The sequence below is a fragment of the Chlorocebus sabaeus genome, chromosome 20 (assembly GCF_047675955.1).
Source record: "Chlorocebus sabaeus isolate Y175 chromosome 20, mChlSab1.0.hap1, whole genome shotgun sequence".
NCBI lineage: Eukaryota > Metazoa > Chordata > Mammalia > Primates > Cercopithecidae > Chlorocebus > Chlorocebus sabaeus.
In genome coordinates this window covers 7,896,540-7,913,887 of record NC_132923.1, presented here as the reverse complement: position 1 = coordinate 7,913,887, position 17,348 = coordinate 7,896,540, and the positions used below count along the sequence as shown (strand labels likewise).

The following is a 17,348-nucleotide window of genomic DNA, read 5'->3' as shown; positions in this document are numbered from 1 at the left end:
GAGAATGGTATGAACCCTGGAGGCAGAGTTGGCAGTGAGCCGAGATCGCGCCACTGCACTCCAGCCTGGGTGACAGAGCGAGACTCCGTCTCAAAAAAAAAAAAAAGGAAACGCGTCATTAGAATCTCAATCTAGTAAGGCAGAGAGAAGATAATGATCAGAAAGACAATTAGTCTCATACAACATAAGACAGTACACTGAACACTGATATTTGTGTATATTACTTTTGTATGGACTTCCCCCCCACATCAGAAAGGGTAATGTATTGACCTTAACAGAAAGTTTGAGGGAGGTGTACCTCACACGAGTGCAAAAACACAATCATCATGCTTATTAAATACAAACGAATCTATATTGGTTTTTGATAGTCAAATTATTTTTTTCAAACGTGGAAGAAAAAGGGATGTTAGCTAATAGGTACTACTACTTACTCTGTAGTTTTGTAAACGTCAGAATACAGCCCTGCTTTCTGATACTTCTTCTTTGGGGGACGTGGGGGCTTCTTTTCCCTTGGGATGAGAGAAAGCACAGGCTGCAAGGTACTTTCAGGTTCAGGAGGTTTAGCTGGGGTTTCAGGAGGACTGGGAATCTCAACTGGTGCTTCATTAAAGCTAGAAAGAGAAGTTTAAAGATAATTTTATTGTGAAAAAAATGTTTTCCTACAAATAATTGTCTACTTAAAAAAAATCACAGCAATTAAAAAAAGAGATACAGGGACTTCCTTATCTGGCCATGTTTAAGTAACTGGTACGATACTTCACCTGACAAGAAGTAATAGAAATATGGTAATCTACTAGACACTTAGAGAAAACTTTATTTTATTTTAGTTTTTGAGTCAGAGTCTTGCTCTGTCACCCAGGCTAGGGTGCAGGGGCACAATCTTGGCTCATTGCCTCCTGAGTTCAAGTGATTTCTTCTGCCTCAGCCTCCCAAGTAGCTGGGATTACAGGGGCACGCCACTACGCCCAGCTAAGTTTTGTATTTTTAGCAGAGACAGGGTTTCGCCATGTTGGCCAGGCTGGTCTTTAACTCCTGACCTCAAGTGATACGCCCGCCTCGGCCTTCCAAGTGCTGGGATTATAGGCGTGAGCCACTGTGCCTTGCATGAGAAAAATTTAAAAGACGATTATTATCAGATACTGGACAACAGTGAGTGCAGCACTGTGATCCCTGAGAAATCTGAAAAAAATGCGGTGAGTTACACAACCACCTTGCCTTTCTTTTCTGTTTTTCTTTTTGTTTTTTGAGATGGAGTCTCACTCTGTTGCCCAGGTTTGAGTGCAGTGGCACAATCTCGTCTCACTGCAACTTCTGCCTCCTGGGTTCCAGAGATTCTCCTGCCTCAACCTCCTGAGTAGCTGGGACTACAGGCACCTGTCACCACATCTGGATGATTTTTGTATTTTTAGTAGAGACAGGGTTTCATCATGTTGGACAGGCTGGTCTCAAACTCCTAACATCAGGTAATCCGCCCACCCAAAGTGCTGGGATTACAGGCATGAGCCACTGTGCCCAGCCCCATCTTGCCTTTCTTTTCTTTTCCTTCCTTTTCCCTTTCCCTTCCTTTTCCCTTTCCCTTTTCTCTCTCTCTCTCTCTCTTTTATTTTTGTGAGATGGAGTCTTGCTCTGTTTCCCAGGCTGGAGTGCAGTGGTGTGATCTCGGTTCACTGCAACCTCTGCCGCTGGGCTCAAGTGATTCTCCTACCTCAGCTTCCTGAGTAGCTGGGATTAGAAGCACGTGCCACCACACCCAGCTTATTGTTTTTTTTGTATTTTTAGTAGAGATGGGGTTTCACCATGCTGCCCAGGATGGTCTTGAACTCCTGATCTCAGGTGATCTGCCCACCTCAGCTTCCCAAAGTGTTGGAATTACAGGCGTGAGCTATCACACTCAGCCCCCGCCCTGCCTTTCTAAGAATGACTGCGATACAGAAGTAGAAACCAAGCAGAGAATGGCCAAACTGATATATCCCTTGAAAAGGGATATATCAGAGTACAGAGGGACTGAGATAGCTGGAATCTGTGGAACTGAGTATCAGAATGGAAAAAGCTACAGAGAATTATAACTCTAGAAATCTAACTATGGGTGTCTCTTTCAGTATACTGCTAAACACTACATTGTGCATGTGAAGGGTAAAATTCCATATGGCTGAACAAAGAACTACCAGAAAACTGTAACCTGAGCAATTCACACAACTCACACATGATGGCAGATACTCAGATTCCATTAGGCAAAGTAGAAAGACATTGTTCAAGAATAGGGGACATTAAACAGTAAGCTTAGAGAGTAATGTTATCCACTGTTAGAGGGCTTAATTATCCTGACATAAAGACCAGCCTTAGCTAAGTTTAAAAACAATATTCATGATAATCCAAACTGATCCATAAGTAACTTAACTGCCTACCAAAATAAAATTGAATATTTGTAAAGGAAACCAACAAAAACCAGACATGCAATAATGCGACATCACAATGTCTTGCATCCAATAATAAATTCCTACATATGTCAAAATGAAGGAAAATGTGAACCAGAGAAAAATCATTCAGTAGAAACAGCAATAGAAATAGAAATCACAAAGACAGAAAAGAAAATAACTTTGAGGTACTACTCTACAAGCATAAATCAGGAATTTAGAAGAAAATACAAAGATAATGAGGAGAGGAATGGAAGACTTAACAACAACAACAAAAGGAATATTGAGAATTGATAAATACCAAATCTGAAATGAAAAACTGGAGAGTACTTAACAGCAAATAAGGCACTGGAGATCAGTGAACTTGAAGACAGCAATAGAAACAACACAAACTGACACACAGAGATTAAAGGAAAGAATAAATTAGTAGAGAATATAATACTAACAGAATCTTAGAATCTCAGGAAAGGAGAAAAATTACTACTAAAAACAACTGAACACTTGGAAAACAACAAAAACCAGATATACAATGATGTAACGTTCACAACATAAAAAATTCACAATGAAAAAAATTGAGAATTATGGCTAAAAAGTTTCCCAACTTGATAAAAAGTATAACCTCAGAGTTAGAAGAAACTAAGCAAACCACAGGCAGGATGTAACAAATAAGGTACAGTATATCATAATAAACTTGCTAAAAACTACTGATGAAGAAAACAAAAGAAGCTAAAGAGGCCAGGTGCAGTCCAGCATTTTGGGAGGCCGAGGCGGGCGGATCACAAGGTCAGGAGATCGTGACCATCCTGGCTGATATGGTGAAACCCCATCTCTACTAAAAATACAAAAAAAAAAAAAATTAGCCAGGCATGGTGGCGGGCACCTGCAGTCCCAGCTATTCGGGAGGCTGAGGCAGGAAAATGGTGTGAACCCGGGAGGCAGAGCTTGCAGTGAGCTGAGATCGTGCCACTGCACTCCAGCCTGGGAGGCCAAAAACAAACAAAAAGAACAGCTGAAGAAAAAACACATCTTATAAAAAGGGGCAGAGCACAGTGGCTCAAGCGTGTAAACCCAGCACTTTGTGTGTCTGATGCAGAAGTATTGCTTGAGCCCAGGAATTCAAGACCAGCCTGGGCAACATAGCAAGACCTGTTTCTTAAAAAAAAAAAAAAAAAGTTTAGATATCATATCCAAAACAATGCAAACCAGAAGACAATGTAATGACATCTAAGAGTGCTAAAAGGAGAGGAAAAGGGGAAGCTTATCAAAATAGAAATCTAAATCAAACAAAAACATTAAAAAAAATAAAAGATGTGCTTGATTCAGTAGGACATACACTAAAATTGGAACAATACAGAGATTAGCATGGCCCTGGTGCAAGAATGACATGCAAACTTGTGAAGTGTTCCACATTTTTAAACAAAGCATTTTACTTAAAAAATAATACAGGTGATTCTTGTTCCAGACAAAAATGGAACAGACGTATATCTACCTCTCATTTTACTAAGTACAACTAAAAGCTCTGGAAATTATCTATAATATAAACATAAGCAAACGTACTGGCAATGACCAGGCAGGACGTTTCCCAGATACTTGATTTGCCTCATATGTACAGATTAAATTGAATAAAGTTTCCCTATTATTAAGGACAAGGCAAATAATTTCATCATATATGTTCAGTATCATAACAGAGGTCCTAGCCAGCGCAACAAGGCCAGAAAAAGAAAACAACATTGAAAAGGAAGAATTACAAACTATCTCTACTCACACATTATTTGACTGTCTATATAAAAACACCCAAAGACTCTACAAAAGAGAAAGTACTACAATTAGTGAATTACACAACAATGTTGAGGAATCCAAGGTCAAATTCAACCGTATTTCTATGTTCTATCAATGAGAAAATTGAAATCAAAATTAAACAATGCTACTTACAACGATAGAAAAGTAGCCAGGCAGGGTGGCTCACTCCTATAATCCCAACACTGTGGGAGGATGAGGCGGGCAGATCACCTAAGGTCAGGAGTTTGAGACCAACCTGGTGAACATGGTGAAACCCTGTCTCTCCTTAAAATACAAAAATAAGCTGGGTATGGTGGCATGCACCTGTAGTCCCAGCTCCTCAGGAAGCTGAGGCAGGAGAATCGCTTGAACCCAGGAGGTGGAGGTTGCATTGAGCCAAGATGGCAGCGCTGCACTCCAGCCTGGGCAACAGAGTGAGACTCCATCTCAAAAACAAACAAACAAAAAAAAAAACAAGAAAAGCATTAAATGCTTAGATACATATCAAACAAAATAATACAGAACTATAATTTCTTTATAAATTTTTAAATATAAGTATAAATTTAAAAGAAAACCAAAATGTAAATCTAACCAAATACATGCAGTACATAAGAGTATAAACAAAACAATGAATTAAAAAAAAAAAAAGGCCAGGCACGGTGGCTCATGCCTGTAATCCCAGCACTTTGGGAGGCCGAGGCAGGTGAATTACTTGAGGTCAGGAGTTCGAGGCCAGCCTGGCCAACATGGTGAAACCCCATCTCTAAAATATAAAAATTAGCCGGGCATGCTGCCGGGCACCTGTAACCTCAGCTACTCAGGAGGCTGAGGCAGGAGAATCACTTGAGCCCAGGAGGTGGAGGTTGCAGTGAGTCAAGATCGCTCTACTGCACTTCAGCCTGGGTGACAGAGCAAGGTTCCATCTCAAAAAAAAAGAAAAGAAAAGAAAAGAAAAAATCAAAAATCAAAGATAATCTAAAATAAATGGAGTGATATGCCATGTCCATGGATGTCCATGGAATGAAACACTGAATGTCATTAAGATGGCAATTTCTAGGCCAAGTGCGGTGACTCATGCCTGTAATTTGAGCACTTTGGGAGGCCGAGGCGGGAGGATCACAAGGTCAGGAGATAGAGACCATCCTGGCTAACATGGTGAAACCCCGTCTCTACTGAAATACAAAAAATTAGCTGGGCGTGGTAGCAGGCACCTGTAGTCCCAGCTACTCAGGAAGCTGAGGCAGGAGAATGGCGTGAACCTGGGAGGCGGAGCTTGCAGTGAGCCGAGATTGAGCCACTGCACTCTAGCCTGAGAAACAGCGAGATTCCATCTCAAAAAAAAAAAAAAAAAAAAAAAGATGGCAATTTCTGTCCAGGCTTGGCAGCTTTCACCTGTAATACCAGCACTTGGGGAGGCTGAGGCAGGAGGATCACTTGAGCTCAGAGGTTGGAGACCAACCTAGGCAACACAGACCCAATCTTTGCAAAAAAATTTAAAAAACTAGCCACGTGTGGTGGCTTACACTTGTAGTCCCAGCTACTAAAGAGACTAAAGTGGGAAGATTGCTCAAACCCAGGAGGTCAAGGATGACAGTAAACCATTGCACTCTAGCCTGGGCAACAGAGGAAGACTCTGTGTCTTAAAAAAAAAAAATTGGTGATTGCAATTTTCCCCCAAACTGATCTAACACAATCTCAAGTACCAACAGAGTTGTTTTTTTTTTTTTTTTTTTTTTGAGAAAATGCCAAAATAATTCACGAATTGCCATGGAAAGACAAAAACTAAGGCCAGGCGTGGTGAATCATGCCTGTAATCTCCAACACCTTGGGAGGCCGAGGCGGGCGGATCATGAGGTCAGGAGATCGAGACCATACTGGCTAACACAGTGAAACCCCGTCTCTACTAAAAATAGAAAAAATAGCCGGGCGTGGTGGTGGGCGCCTGTAGTCCCAGCTACTCGGGAGGTTGAGGCAGGAGAATGGCATGAACCCAGGAGGTGGAGCTTGCAGTGAGCCGAGTTCGTGCCCCTGCACTCCGGCCTGGGCGACAGAGCAAGACTCTGTCCGTCTCAAAAAAAACAAAAGAAACCAAAAAAAACACTAAAAAAAAATTGGAGGATTTATCTAATTTCAACAGTTACTGTAAATGTATGGTAATCAGGACAATGTGACACTAGCTACACAAAAGAAATGTAGAACAACAGAATAGAGTACAGAAACAGACACACATATGACTAACTTTTTTTGAAAAATTGTGCTAAAATGCACATACTAAAACATTTACCTTTTAAACCATTTTTAAGTGTTCTAGATAGTTCAGTGACATGAAAATACATTCACATTGTTGTACGACTATCACCAGTATCCATCCTTCTCCACATCTTTTTCATCCTCCCAGACAGAATAACTGACCCTATTAAAGAAAAACTCTATTCCACCCTCCCCCCAACCCCTAATAACCAATATTCTACTTTCTGTCTGTATGAATTTGTCTATTCCAGGTTCTCAAACTAGTGGAATCATAAAATACATGTCCATTTGTGTCTGACTTACTTCACTTTTATTTTTTCTTTTTTGACTCAGAGTCTCATTCCATCCACCAGGCTGGAGGGCAGTGGCACGATCTCGGCTCGCTGCAACCTCTATCTCCTGGGTTTAAGCGATTCTCCTGCCTCAGCCTCCTGAGTAGCTGGGATTACAGGGGCACACCACCACGCCCAGCTAATATATATATATTTTTTGAGACGGCATCTTGCTCTCGTCACCCAGGTTGGAGTGCAATGACATGATCTTGTCTCACTGAAACCTTCAGGCCACCAATGTCTGCTAATATTTGTATTTTTAGTAGAGATGGGGTTTCACCATGTTGGCCAGGCTGCTCTTGAACTCCTGACCTCAGATGATTCACACGTCTCCGCCTCCCAAAGTGCTGGGATTACAGGCGTGAGCCACTGCATCTGGCTGCTAATGATTTTCTTAACAGCGTCTGGGAACTTGTCTACTGCCTCTTGGTTGGCAGAAGCAGCTTCTCCTTTTATCTTGACTTTTTCTTTTTCTTTTTTTTGAGACGGAGTTTCATTCTGCCACTGAGGCTGGAGTGCAGTGGTGTGGTCTCGGCTCACTGCAGCCTCCGCCTCCTGGGTTCCAGCGATTTCTCCTGCCTCAGCCTCCTGAATAGCTGGGACTACAGGTACCTGCTACCACGCCTGGCTAATGTTTTGTGTTTTTAATACAGAAGGGTTTCACCATGTTGACCAGGCTGGTCTTGAACTCATGACTTCAAGTGATTGCCTGCCCCGGCCTCCCAAAATGCTGAGATTACAGGCATGAGCCACTTAGCTGGCTTTTTTTTTTTTTTTTTTTTTTTGAGATGGAGTCTTGCTCCGTCACCCAGGCTAAAGTGCAGTGGTGCGATCTCGGCTCACTGCAAGCTCTGCCTCCCAGGCTCAAGCAACTCTCCCTGCCTCAGCCTTCCAAGTAGCTGGGATTACAGGCACCTATCACCATGCTCGGCTAATTTTTGCATTTTTAGTAGAGAGAGCATTTCGCCAGGCTGGCTGGGCTGGTCTTGAACTCCTGACCTCAGGTGATCTACCAGCCTCGGCATCCCAAAGTGATGGGATTACAGGTGTGATCCACCACGCCCAGATAGGTATGTCTTTTTAAGGCAATCCTGCACCCACATAAAAACCGCATTTTCGGCCAGGCATGGTGGCTTACACCTGTTATCCCAGCACTTTAGGAAGCCGGGGCGGGCAGATCACGAGGTCAGGAGATTGGGACCATCCTGACCAACATGGCGAAATGCATGTCTACTGAAATGCAAAAAATGAGCTGGGCGTGGTGGTAGTTCCAGCTAGGGGAGGCTGACGTAGGGGAATTGCTTAAACCCGGGAGGCAGAGGTTGCAGTGAGCCAAGATGGTGCCACTGCACTCCAGCCTGGCGACAGAGCAAGACTGTCTAAAAAACAAACAAACAAACAAACAAAAAACCCCTGCATTTTCAATATGAGATAAAAAGATATCCTGGAAAGAGTACAAAGTTTTCGCACCTGCTGGCACAGCTGTGGTGATGGCTTTGTGAAACTCCTTTTCTTTTTTCAAGTCCTTATGCTAGATTCATTTATTTTTCTTCTTTTCTTTTGAGATGGAGTCTCACTCTGTCGCTCAGGCTGTAAGGCAATGGCATGATCTCGGCTCACTGCAACCTCCACCTCCCGGGTTCAAGCAATTCTCCTGCCTCAGCCTCTGGAGTAGCTAGGATTACAGGTGCCTGCCATCACACCTGATTTTTTGTATTTTTAGTAGAGACGGGGTTTCTCCATGTTGGCCAGGCTGGTCTCTAACTCCTGACCCCATGATCTGCCCACCTCTGCCTCCCAAAGTGCTGGGATTATAGGTGGGAGCCACTGTGCCTCGCCCATTTATCTTGAAATGGTGGGCAATCACAGCTGCAGACCTCAATCTATGGTACATATCAAGCAGTTCAACTTTTTGTTTTCTTGTAATGCCAGGACTTTTCTCTCGTTCTTGGAAGCACTTCTAACATTACTAATCCCATTTCATATAGGTCTCATAGGGTCATTCAAGGTTTATGGAAGCATAGTAAAAACAATGAGAACGCAAGAACTTCAAGAGATCACTTTGTACTGTGATTTCTTGGAGGGATTCCAAGTAAACTGCTCACTTGAAGATGATTAGTGTCATATGGCTTTGAAGTGGATTCTGGCAACACTTGAGTTCTTCATTGCAATAACAAGAGGTGGCTATGAAATTATTATAGCAGTACAGTATGTATTACAGTTTTTTTTTGTTTTTTTTTTTTTGATACGGAGTTTCACTCGTTGCCCAGGCTGGAGTGCAATGCTGTGATCTTGGCTCACTGCGACCTCCGCCTCCTGGATTCAAGTGATTCTCCTGCCTCAGCCTCCCAAATAGCTGGGATTACAGGCATGCGCCACCATGCCCGGCTAATTTTGTATTTTTAGTAGAGACGGGGTTTCTCCATGTTGGTCAGGTTGGTCTCCAACTCCTGACCTCAGGTGATCTGCCTGCCTCAGCCTCCGAAAGTGCTGGGATTACAGACATGAGTTACCATGCCTGGCCTATTACAGTTAATTTTATGATTAATGCTGTATGTCTTTGTTTACATTTCTCATAACTGAGAATGGCATCATGTATGGTTTGTGTTTGTAAATTCTGATTAATTTTAACTTTTTTTTTTTTTTTTTGAGACGGAGTCTTGCTGTGTTGCCCAGGCTGGAGTGCAGTGGCCGGATCGCAGCTGACTGCAAGCTCCACCTCCCGGGTTCACGCCATTCTCCTGCCTCAGCCTCCCAAGTAGCTGGGACTATAGGCGCCCGCCACCTCGCCCAGCGATTTTTTTTTGTATTTTTTAGTAGAGACGGGGTTTCACCGTGTTAGCCAGGATGGTCGTCTCGATCTCCTGACCTCGTGATCCACCTGTCTCGGCCTCCCAAAGTGCTGGGATTACAGGCTTGAGCCACCGCGCCCGGCCAATTTTAACTTTATTTGAGACAGTCTTGCTTTTTTGCCCAGGCTGGAGTGCAATGGCATGATGCTGGCTCACTGCAACCTTCGCCACCCAGGGTTCAAATGATTCTGCCTCAGCCTCACAAGTAGCTGGGAGGACAGACACCCACCACCTTGCCTGGCTAGTTTTTTTTTTTTTTTTTTTTGAGACACAGCCTCACTCTGTGGCCAGGCTGGAGTGCAGTGGAGCAACATCGGCTCACTGCAATCTCCACCTCCTGGGTTCAAGTTATTCTCCTGCCTCAGCTGCCTGAGTAGCTGTGATTAAAGGTGTGTGCCACCATGCCCGGGGTGTCACCATGTTGGCCAGGCTGGTCTCGAACTCCTGACCTCAAGTGATTCACCTACCTTGGCCTCCCAAAAGTGCTGGGATTACAGGTGTGGGCCACCACGCCCAGCCTAGGTTGGTTGGTTTGTTTGTTTTGAGACAGAGTCTTGCTCTGTCGCCCACAATGGAGTGCAGTGGTGCGATCTTGGATCACTGCAGTTTCCCCCTCCTAGGTTCAAGTGATTTTCCTGCCTCAGCCTCCCGGGTAGTTGGGATTACAGGCACTCACCATCATGCAGGGCTACTTTTTTTTTTTTTTTGAGGTGGAGTCTTGCTCTGTTGCCCAGGCTAAAGTGCAATGGTGCGATCTCAGGTCCCTGCAACCTTTGCCTCCTGGGTTCAAGTGACTCTCCTGCCTCAGCCTCCTGAGTAGTTGGGATTATAGGCATGTGCCACCATGCTTGACTAATTTTTTCTATTTTTAGTAGAGACAAGGTTTCACCATGTTGGTCAGGCTGGTCTTGAACTCCTGACCTCATGATCTGCCTACCTCGGCCTCTCAAAGTGCTGGGATTACAGGTGTGAACCACTGCGCCCGGCCATGCAGGGCTAATTTTTTTATTTTTAGTAGAGACAAAGTTCCACCATGTTGGCCAGGCTGGTCTCGAACCCCTGACCTCAGGTGATCCACCCACCTCAGCCTCCCAAAGTACTAGGATGCACCCGGCCTAATTTTTTTTTTTTTTTTTTGAGATAGAGTCTCACTCTTTCACCCGATCCCCAGGGAATTTCAAGTTATTGGGCATAATTTATTGAACAGTTCTTCTTTATTGATATGCCTCTGTTACCCAGCAAGCTTCCATATATGTGTAGGTCTGTTTCTTTTATCTATTCAGTTCCACACAACCTTAATACTCCATAGCTTGAAATTAAGTCTTGGGAGAAATCCTTTATTTTATTCAGTAATTACATTTCCCGGTATATACCCTGATAAAGTTTTTTTTTGAGACAGAGTCTCGCTCTGTCACCCAGGTTGGAGTGGTCTGATCTCAGCTCACTGCAACCTCCAGCTCCAAGGTTCAAGCAATTCTCCTGCCTCAGCCTCATGAGTAGCTGGGATTACAGGCATGCATCACCACACCTGGCTAATTTTTCTTTTCTTTTTTTTTTTTTTTTTTGAGACACAGTCCCACTCTTGTCGCCCAGGCTGGAGTGCAGTGGCTGGATCCCGGCTCACTGCAACCTCCGCCTCCTGGGTTCAAGCAATTCTCCTGCCTCAGGCTCCTGAGTAGTTAGGACTATAGGCATCTGCCACCTAGCTAATTTTTGCACTTTTTAGTAGAGATGGAGTTTCGCCATGTTGGCCAGGCTGGTCTCAAACTCCTGACCTCAGGTGATCTGCCCACCTCGACCTCCCAAAATGCTGTGATTACAAGCGTGAGCCATCGTGCCTGGCCAATTTTTCTATTTTTAGTATAGATGGGTTTTCACTATGTTGGCCAGGCTGGTCTTAAACTCCTGACCTCAAGTGATCCACCCACCTCGGCCCCCCAAATTGCTGGGATTACAGGCATGAGCCACTGCGCCCGGCTCCTGATACAGTTTGGATGTGCGTCCTGCCTACCTCTCATGCTGGAATGTAATCACCAATATTGGTGTTGAAACCTGGTGGGAAGTGACTGGACCATGGGATGGCAGTGGTTTTCTCTTAAGTGGTTTAGCACCATCCCCTTGATGCTATCATTGCCATAATGAGTGAGTTCTGTTGAGATTTGGTGCTTTAAAATGTGTATGGCACTTGGTCCTTCTTCTTGCTCTTGCTCTGGTTCTGTAACCTATATACTCCCCATGATTGAAAGTTTCCTGCAGCCTCCCCAGAAGCCTAGGAGATGCCAGCATCATGCCTACTATACAGCCTGCAGGACCATGAACCAATTAAACCTCTTTTCTTTATACATTACCCAGTCTCAGGTATTTATAGCAATGTGAGAACAAATTAATATAATGCCTTAAGTCCAGGCATAGTGGCTCACGCCTGTAATCCCAGCACTTTGGGAGGCCAAGGCGGGTGGATCACCTGAGGTCAGGAGTTCAAGACCAGATTGACCAACATGGTGAAACCCTGTCTCTACTAAAAACACAAAAAAATTAGCTGGGCGTAGTGGTGGGTGCCTCTAGCTACTCGGGAGACTGAGGCAGGAGAATTGCTTAAACCCAGGAGGTGGAGGTTGCGGTGAGCTGAGATCATGCCACTGCACTCTAGCTTGGGTGACAAGACTGAAACTCTGTCTCCAAAAAATAAATAAATAAATAAATAAATGAATAAATATATATATATATATATATGTTGGGAACAGGTGCCCCAAAATCTGGCCATAAACGAAACCTCTGCTGCACTGTGACATGTTCATGATGGCCATGACGTCCATGCTGGAAGGTTGTGGGTTTACCGGAATGAGGGCAAGGAACACCTGGCCCACCCAGGGCGGAAAACCGCTTAAAGGTCTTCTTAAACCACAAACAATAGCATGAGCGATCTATGCCTTAAGGACATGCACCTGTTGCAGATAACGAGCCAAACCCATCCCTTTATTTCAGTGGATCCCTTTGTTTCCCATAAGGGATACTTTTAGTTAATCTAATATCTATAGAAACAAAGCTCATGACTGGCTTGCTGTTAATAAATATGTGGGTAAATCTCTGTTCGGGGCTCTCAGCTCTGAAGGCTGTGAGACCCCTGATTTCCCACTTCACACCTCTATATTTCTGTGTGTGTGTCTTTCATTCCTCTAGTGCCGCTGGGTTAAGGGTCTCCCCGACCGAGCTGATCTCGACATATATATATATACACATACACACACAAAATGCTTTAATTAGTTTCCATATCCATCAGTGGACATTAGAGGAATATTAAAAGCGGTTTTTTTGGGCAATAATCTCAAGTTGAAAATAATCCAAGAGTAAAATGGAAGAACTGTATTACACACGAACAATGAATTACAACACATTAAAACTACAGCAGGATGCAATAACATACATAATTTAACATGAATATGTTGAGTAAAAAAAGGTGAGACACCATAGCATATGTCCTCTATAATTAATTTTTTTTTTTTTTTTTTTTTGAGACAGGGTCTCACTCTGTCACCCTGGCTGGAATGCAGTGATGTGATCTTGGCTCACTGCAATCTCTACTTTCTGGGCTCAACTGATCCTCCCACTTGGCATCCTGAGTAGCTAGGACTACAGGTGTGTGCTACCACAACTGGCTAACTTTTTGTATTTTCAGTAAAGATGAGGTTTTGCCACGTTGCCTAGGCTAGTCTCAAACTCCTGGGTTCAAGTGATCCACACGCTCGGCTTCCAAAAGTGCTGAAATTACAGGCATGAGTCATGGCACCCAACCTGTATAATTAGATTTCCATGAAATTCAGGAAGAATAAGCTGTATTGTTTAGACCTGCACACATAAATGGTATTTTAAAAGGTAAATATGTAGTTACCTTAAAAGTCAGGAGACTGGTTATAGCTTCTGGCAAGAAAAGGAGTTTATGAACAGGGAAAGTATATGGTCAACTCTTGAATATTTACATGGGTATTACCTTTACAGAAAATTTACTTAGCTTATGTTATGTATTCTCTTGTTTGTCTCTTATTGGTTTTGTTTGCTTTTCGAGACAGGGTCTCACTTTGTCACCCAGGCTGGAGCGTGGTGGCACGATTATGGCTCACTGCAGCCTCGACCTCCTGGACAAGCTCAAGCAATCCCTCACACCTCAGCCTCTGTAGTAGCTGGGACTACAGGCACATATCAGCACATGCAGCTGATTTTTAAAGCTTTTTTTTTTTTTGAGACAGTCTTGGAGTGCAGTGGCGTGATCTCAGCTTACTGCAACCTCCGCCTGCCAGGTTCAAGCAATTCTCCTCCCTCAGCCTCCCGAGTAGCTGGGATTACATGCATGCGCCACCACACTCGGCTGATTTTTAAGTTTTTTGTAGAGATGGAGTTTCCCTATATTGCCCAGGGTGGTCTTGAACCCCTGGGCTCCAGCAATACCCCTGCCTCTGCCTCCCAAAGTGCTGGGACTATGGTTGTGACTCACCTCACCTGGCCTGTTTATGTAGTATTCTCTTTAGGTGTATCCTCTTCCGTTTGCAGTCCATATTCTCTTTAATGAGATGGGAATAATATTTTTCTTGAAAGTGTGGTAGAAGTTAAAGTTGGGTCTGATGCTGTCCTTCGGGCAAGACTTTAAATAATAGATTCAATTTATGCAATAGGAGTGCTTAGGTAATTTCTTTTGAGTATGTTTTGTTAAAATTATATTTTTCTAGGAACATGTCTGTTTCAACAGAGTTTTCCCATTTGATGGGCTTAAAGTTCTTACAGTAGTAAAATTTTAATCTCTTATATACACTTTATTTCCTTTTAAATCCCTAATTATTCCCTTTCTCATCCTATTGATCGGCTTTACCAGAAGTTTGTCTATTTTATTAGTTTTCAAAGAACTTTTGTCTTAAAGTGACACTTACTGTTACACATTTGCCTTATTTTATTAATTTAAGGTATATGTTTTATATTCTTCCAATACCATTTTCAGGCTCATTCACTTGTTCTCTTAATTTCCTATTTTCATAACATTATTTTTAGAGATAGGGTTTTGCCATTGCCCAAGCTGGTCTCAAACTCCTGGGTTCAACCAATCCTCCAGCCTCCACCTCCAGAGTAGTTGAGACTATTGGTGTGGCCAGCAAGCTCTTATTTTCTCAGCCAGGCGTGGTGGCTCATGCCTGTAATCCCAGCACTTCGCAAGGCCAAGGTGGGTGGACTTGAGGTCAGGAGTTCAAGACCAGCCTGGCCAATATGTTGAAACTCCATCTTTACTAAAAATACAAAAATTAGCCGGGCATGGTGGTAGGCATCTGTAATCCCAGCTACTCCAGAGGTGGAGGCAGGAGAATCACTCGAAGCCAGGAGGTGGAGGGTGCAGTGAGCCAAGCCATTGCACTCCAGCCTGGGCGACAGAGACGCAATCTCAACAACAACAACAACAAAAATACATATATATATATAAAATATTTATATATGTTATACATTATAAGATATATTTTTAGAGACAAAGTCTCACTATAGTATATATGTATTTTTAGAGATAAGGTCTCTAAAATAATAATAATATATATATTTTTAGAGGCAAGGTCACACTCTGTCACTGAGGCTGGAGTGCAGTGGAGGAACACTGCTCATTGCAGCCTCAACCTCTTGAGTGCAAGTGATCCTCCCACCTCAGGCTCCCAAGTAGCTAGAACCATAGACACGAGCCACCACACTCAATTAATTTTTAAATTTTTTGTAGAGACGGGCCAGGTGCAGTGGCTCACACCTGTAATCTTAGCACTTTGGGAGGTCAAGTCGAGAGGATCACTTGAGTGCAGGAGTTCGAAACCAGCCTGGGCAATATAGTGAGACCCTGTATCTACAAAAAACACAAAAATTAGCCAGGTCTGGTGGCGCCCGCCTGTAGTCCCAGCCACTAGTGGGGAGGGATGGGGGTGGAGACACTTGAGCCTGGGAGGCGGAGGTTGTAGTGAACTGAGATTGTGCCACTGTATTCCAGCCTGGGTGACAGAGCAAGACCCTGCCTAATAAATAAATAAATAAATAGTTTTTTTGTAGAGACAGGGTAGCTACAACCAGTCACGTTGCTCAGGCTGTCTTGAACTCCTGGACTCAAGTGATCCTCCTGCCTCAGCCTCCCAAAGGGCTGGGATTACAGGTGTGAGCCACCACACCTGGCCTGATTTTATTTTTTACAGGAATAATTTATACGTGTTTTAAAAATACACCTTTTTCTTTTTAAAACCAGGATTTGAACCTAGGTTTTCTGAGCCTAGAAGCCCACCTCATAATCATTAAACGATTCCTGTGCATTCTGGTTTAATATTAATCAACAAATAGTGACCAAAATCTTTAATACACCAAACAAGGTTCTTGGCACAATCTGATCCCTACAACCTCTATCTGTATCCCATGCTACTCTACTCCATGTTTTGACCACAAAAGCTTTCTTTCGCTTGCCTGAAACTATCATGCCTTTTCAGACTTAAAGTGTTTGCTCTCTCCTCACTCCTTTAAATAACAGATGGAGCCTATTCTTCACATTTTTTAGTATAGTCCTTACTTGTTCTGGGAAACTAAGTGAGTTATTTCTATCATATACAGTACTCTTATAACTCTAAGTAACTCATCATAATAGCACTTGGATGGTTAAGATCCATGAAGGTAGGAAAAGTTTCTAGATTTACCCACCACTGAATCAATTCTAAGTACATGAAACATAATAATCTTGCAACAAATACTAATTGAAAAAATAAATGAATACATATTATATAACAAGTACTAGTGTAAGCTCCAGTTAGAACAAGTTGAAAAACTGTTGCTGTCTCTGGGAATTCAATGTGTCATGTCCTTCCCTACACAATCTCTTGAGGGCATAAATTTTATCTTTCTCTTTATAATCTCTTCAAATCTCCAAATACAATCTTGTGAAAAAGTATGTGTTTAATTTTGCTGACCATGATACTAGAATTTGCTGGAATGGAAAGGCTAACCTAAACAAAAGCCTTTTTTGTTGTTATTGTTGAGACGAAGTCTCACTGTCATCCAGGCTGGAGTTCAGTGGTACAATCCAGGCTCACTGCAACCTCCACTTCTCTGGCTCAAGTGATCCTCCCACCTCAGCCTCCCAAAGTAGCTGGGACCACAGGCATGCATGCCACCACGCCCAGCTAATTTATTGTATTTTTTTGGTCAAGATGGGGTTTCACCATGTTACCCAGGCTGATGAAAGCCTTTTCTTGAAGCACATTTTAAAGACGACCCTTCATCACGTAAATGGTCAAGATGTCTCAGACTACAGTAAAGGCAGGAATCATCCTCCTTGTCAGTGTCTTAAAGCTTCAATAATTAAATGGTTATGACAGAGATACCAAAATAGCCTGATAGAAAAGAATATAAAAATATTTGAAAAGACCCTAAGATCTAACAATATATAAGAATTTAGGATGGCCCGGCACTGTGGCTCATGCCTGTAATCCCAGCACCTTGGGGGGCCGAGGCGGGAGGATCATCAGGTCAGGCGTTTGAGACCAGCCTGACCAATATGGTAAAACCCTGTCTCTCCTAAAAATACAAAAAAATTAGCCGGGTGTGGTGGTATGCTCCTGTAATCCCAGCTACTCAGGAGGCTGAGGCAGGAGAATCGCTTGAACCTGGGAGGCAGAGGTTGCAGTGAGCCAAGATTGTGCCACTGTATTCCAGCCTGGGCGACAGAG

General features: G+C 43.2%; 1 protein-coding gene and 2 non-coding genes across 7 annotated transcripts in view; 1 reads left to right on the top strand and 2 right to left on the bottom strand.

Annotated features, from left to right (window-relative positions):
- Positions 1-17,348, bottom strand: part of ASH1L (ASH1 like histone lysine methyltransferase) — a 220,747-nt gene that overhangs the window by 73,898 nt on the left and 129,501 nt on the right. For 4 of the 5 annotated variants that reach the window (XM_073008291.1, XM_007976839.3, XM_037997810.2 and 1 more), the window contains one exon: positions 432-611. The exons of the other annotated variant lie outside the window; for it this stretch is intronic. In XM_073008291.1, the coding sequence (XP_072864392.1) occupies positions 432-611 (180 nt within the window). The remainder of the gene's footprint in view (positions 1-431; positions 612-17,348) is intronic. 5 annotated transcript variants of the gene reach the window in all.
- LOC119624661 (small nucleolar RNA U13) lies at positions 247-349 on the bottom strand. The gene has a single exon (XR_005240813.2). It is a non-coding gene; the product is annotated as a small nucleolar RNA U13 (small nucleolar RNA).
- Positions 3,725-3,828, top strand: LOC119624559 (U6 spliceosomal RNA). The gene has a single exon (XR_005240724.1). It is a non-coding gene; the product is annotated as a U6 spliceosomal RNA (small nuclear RNA).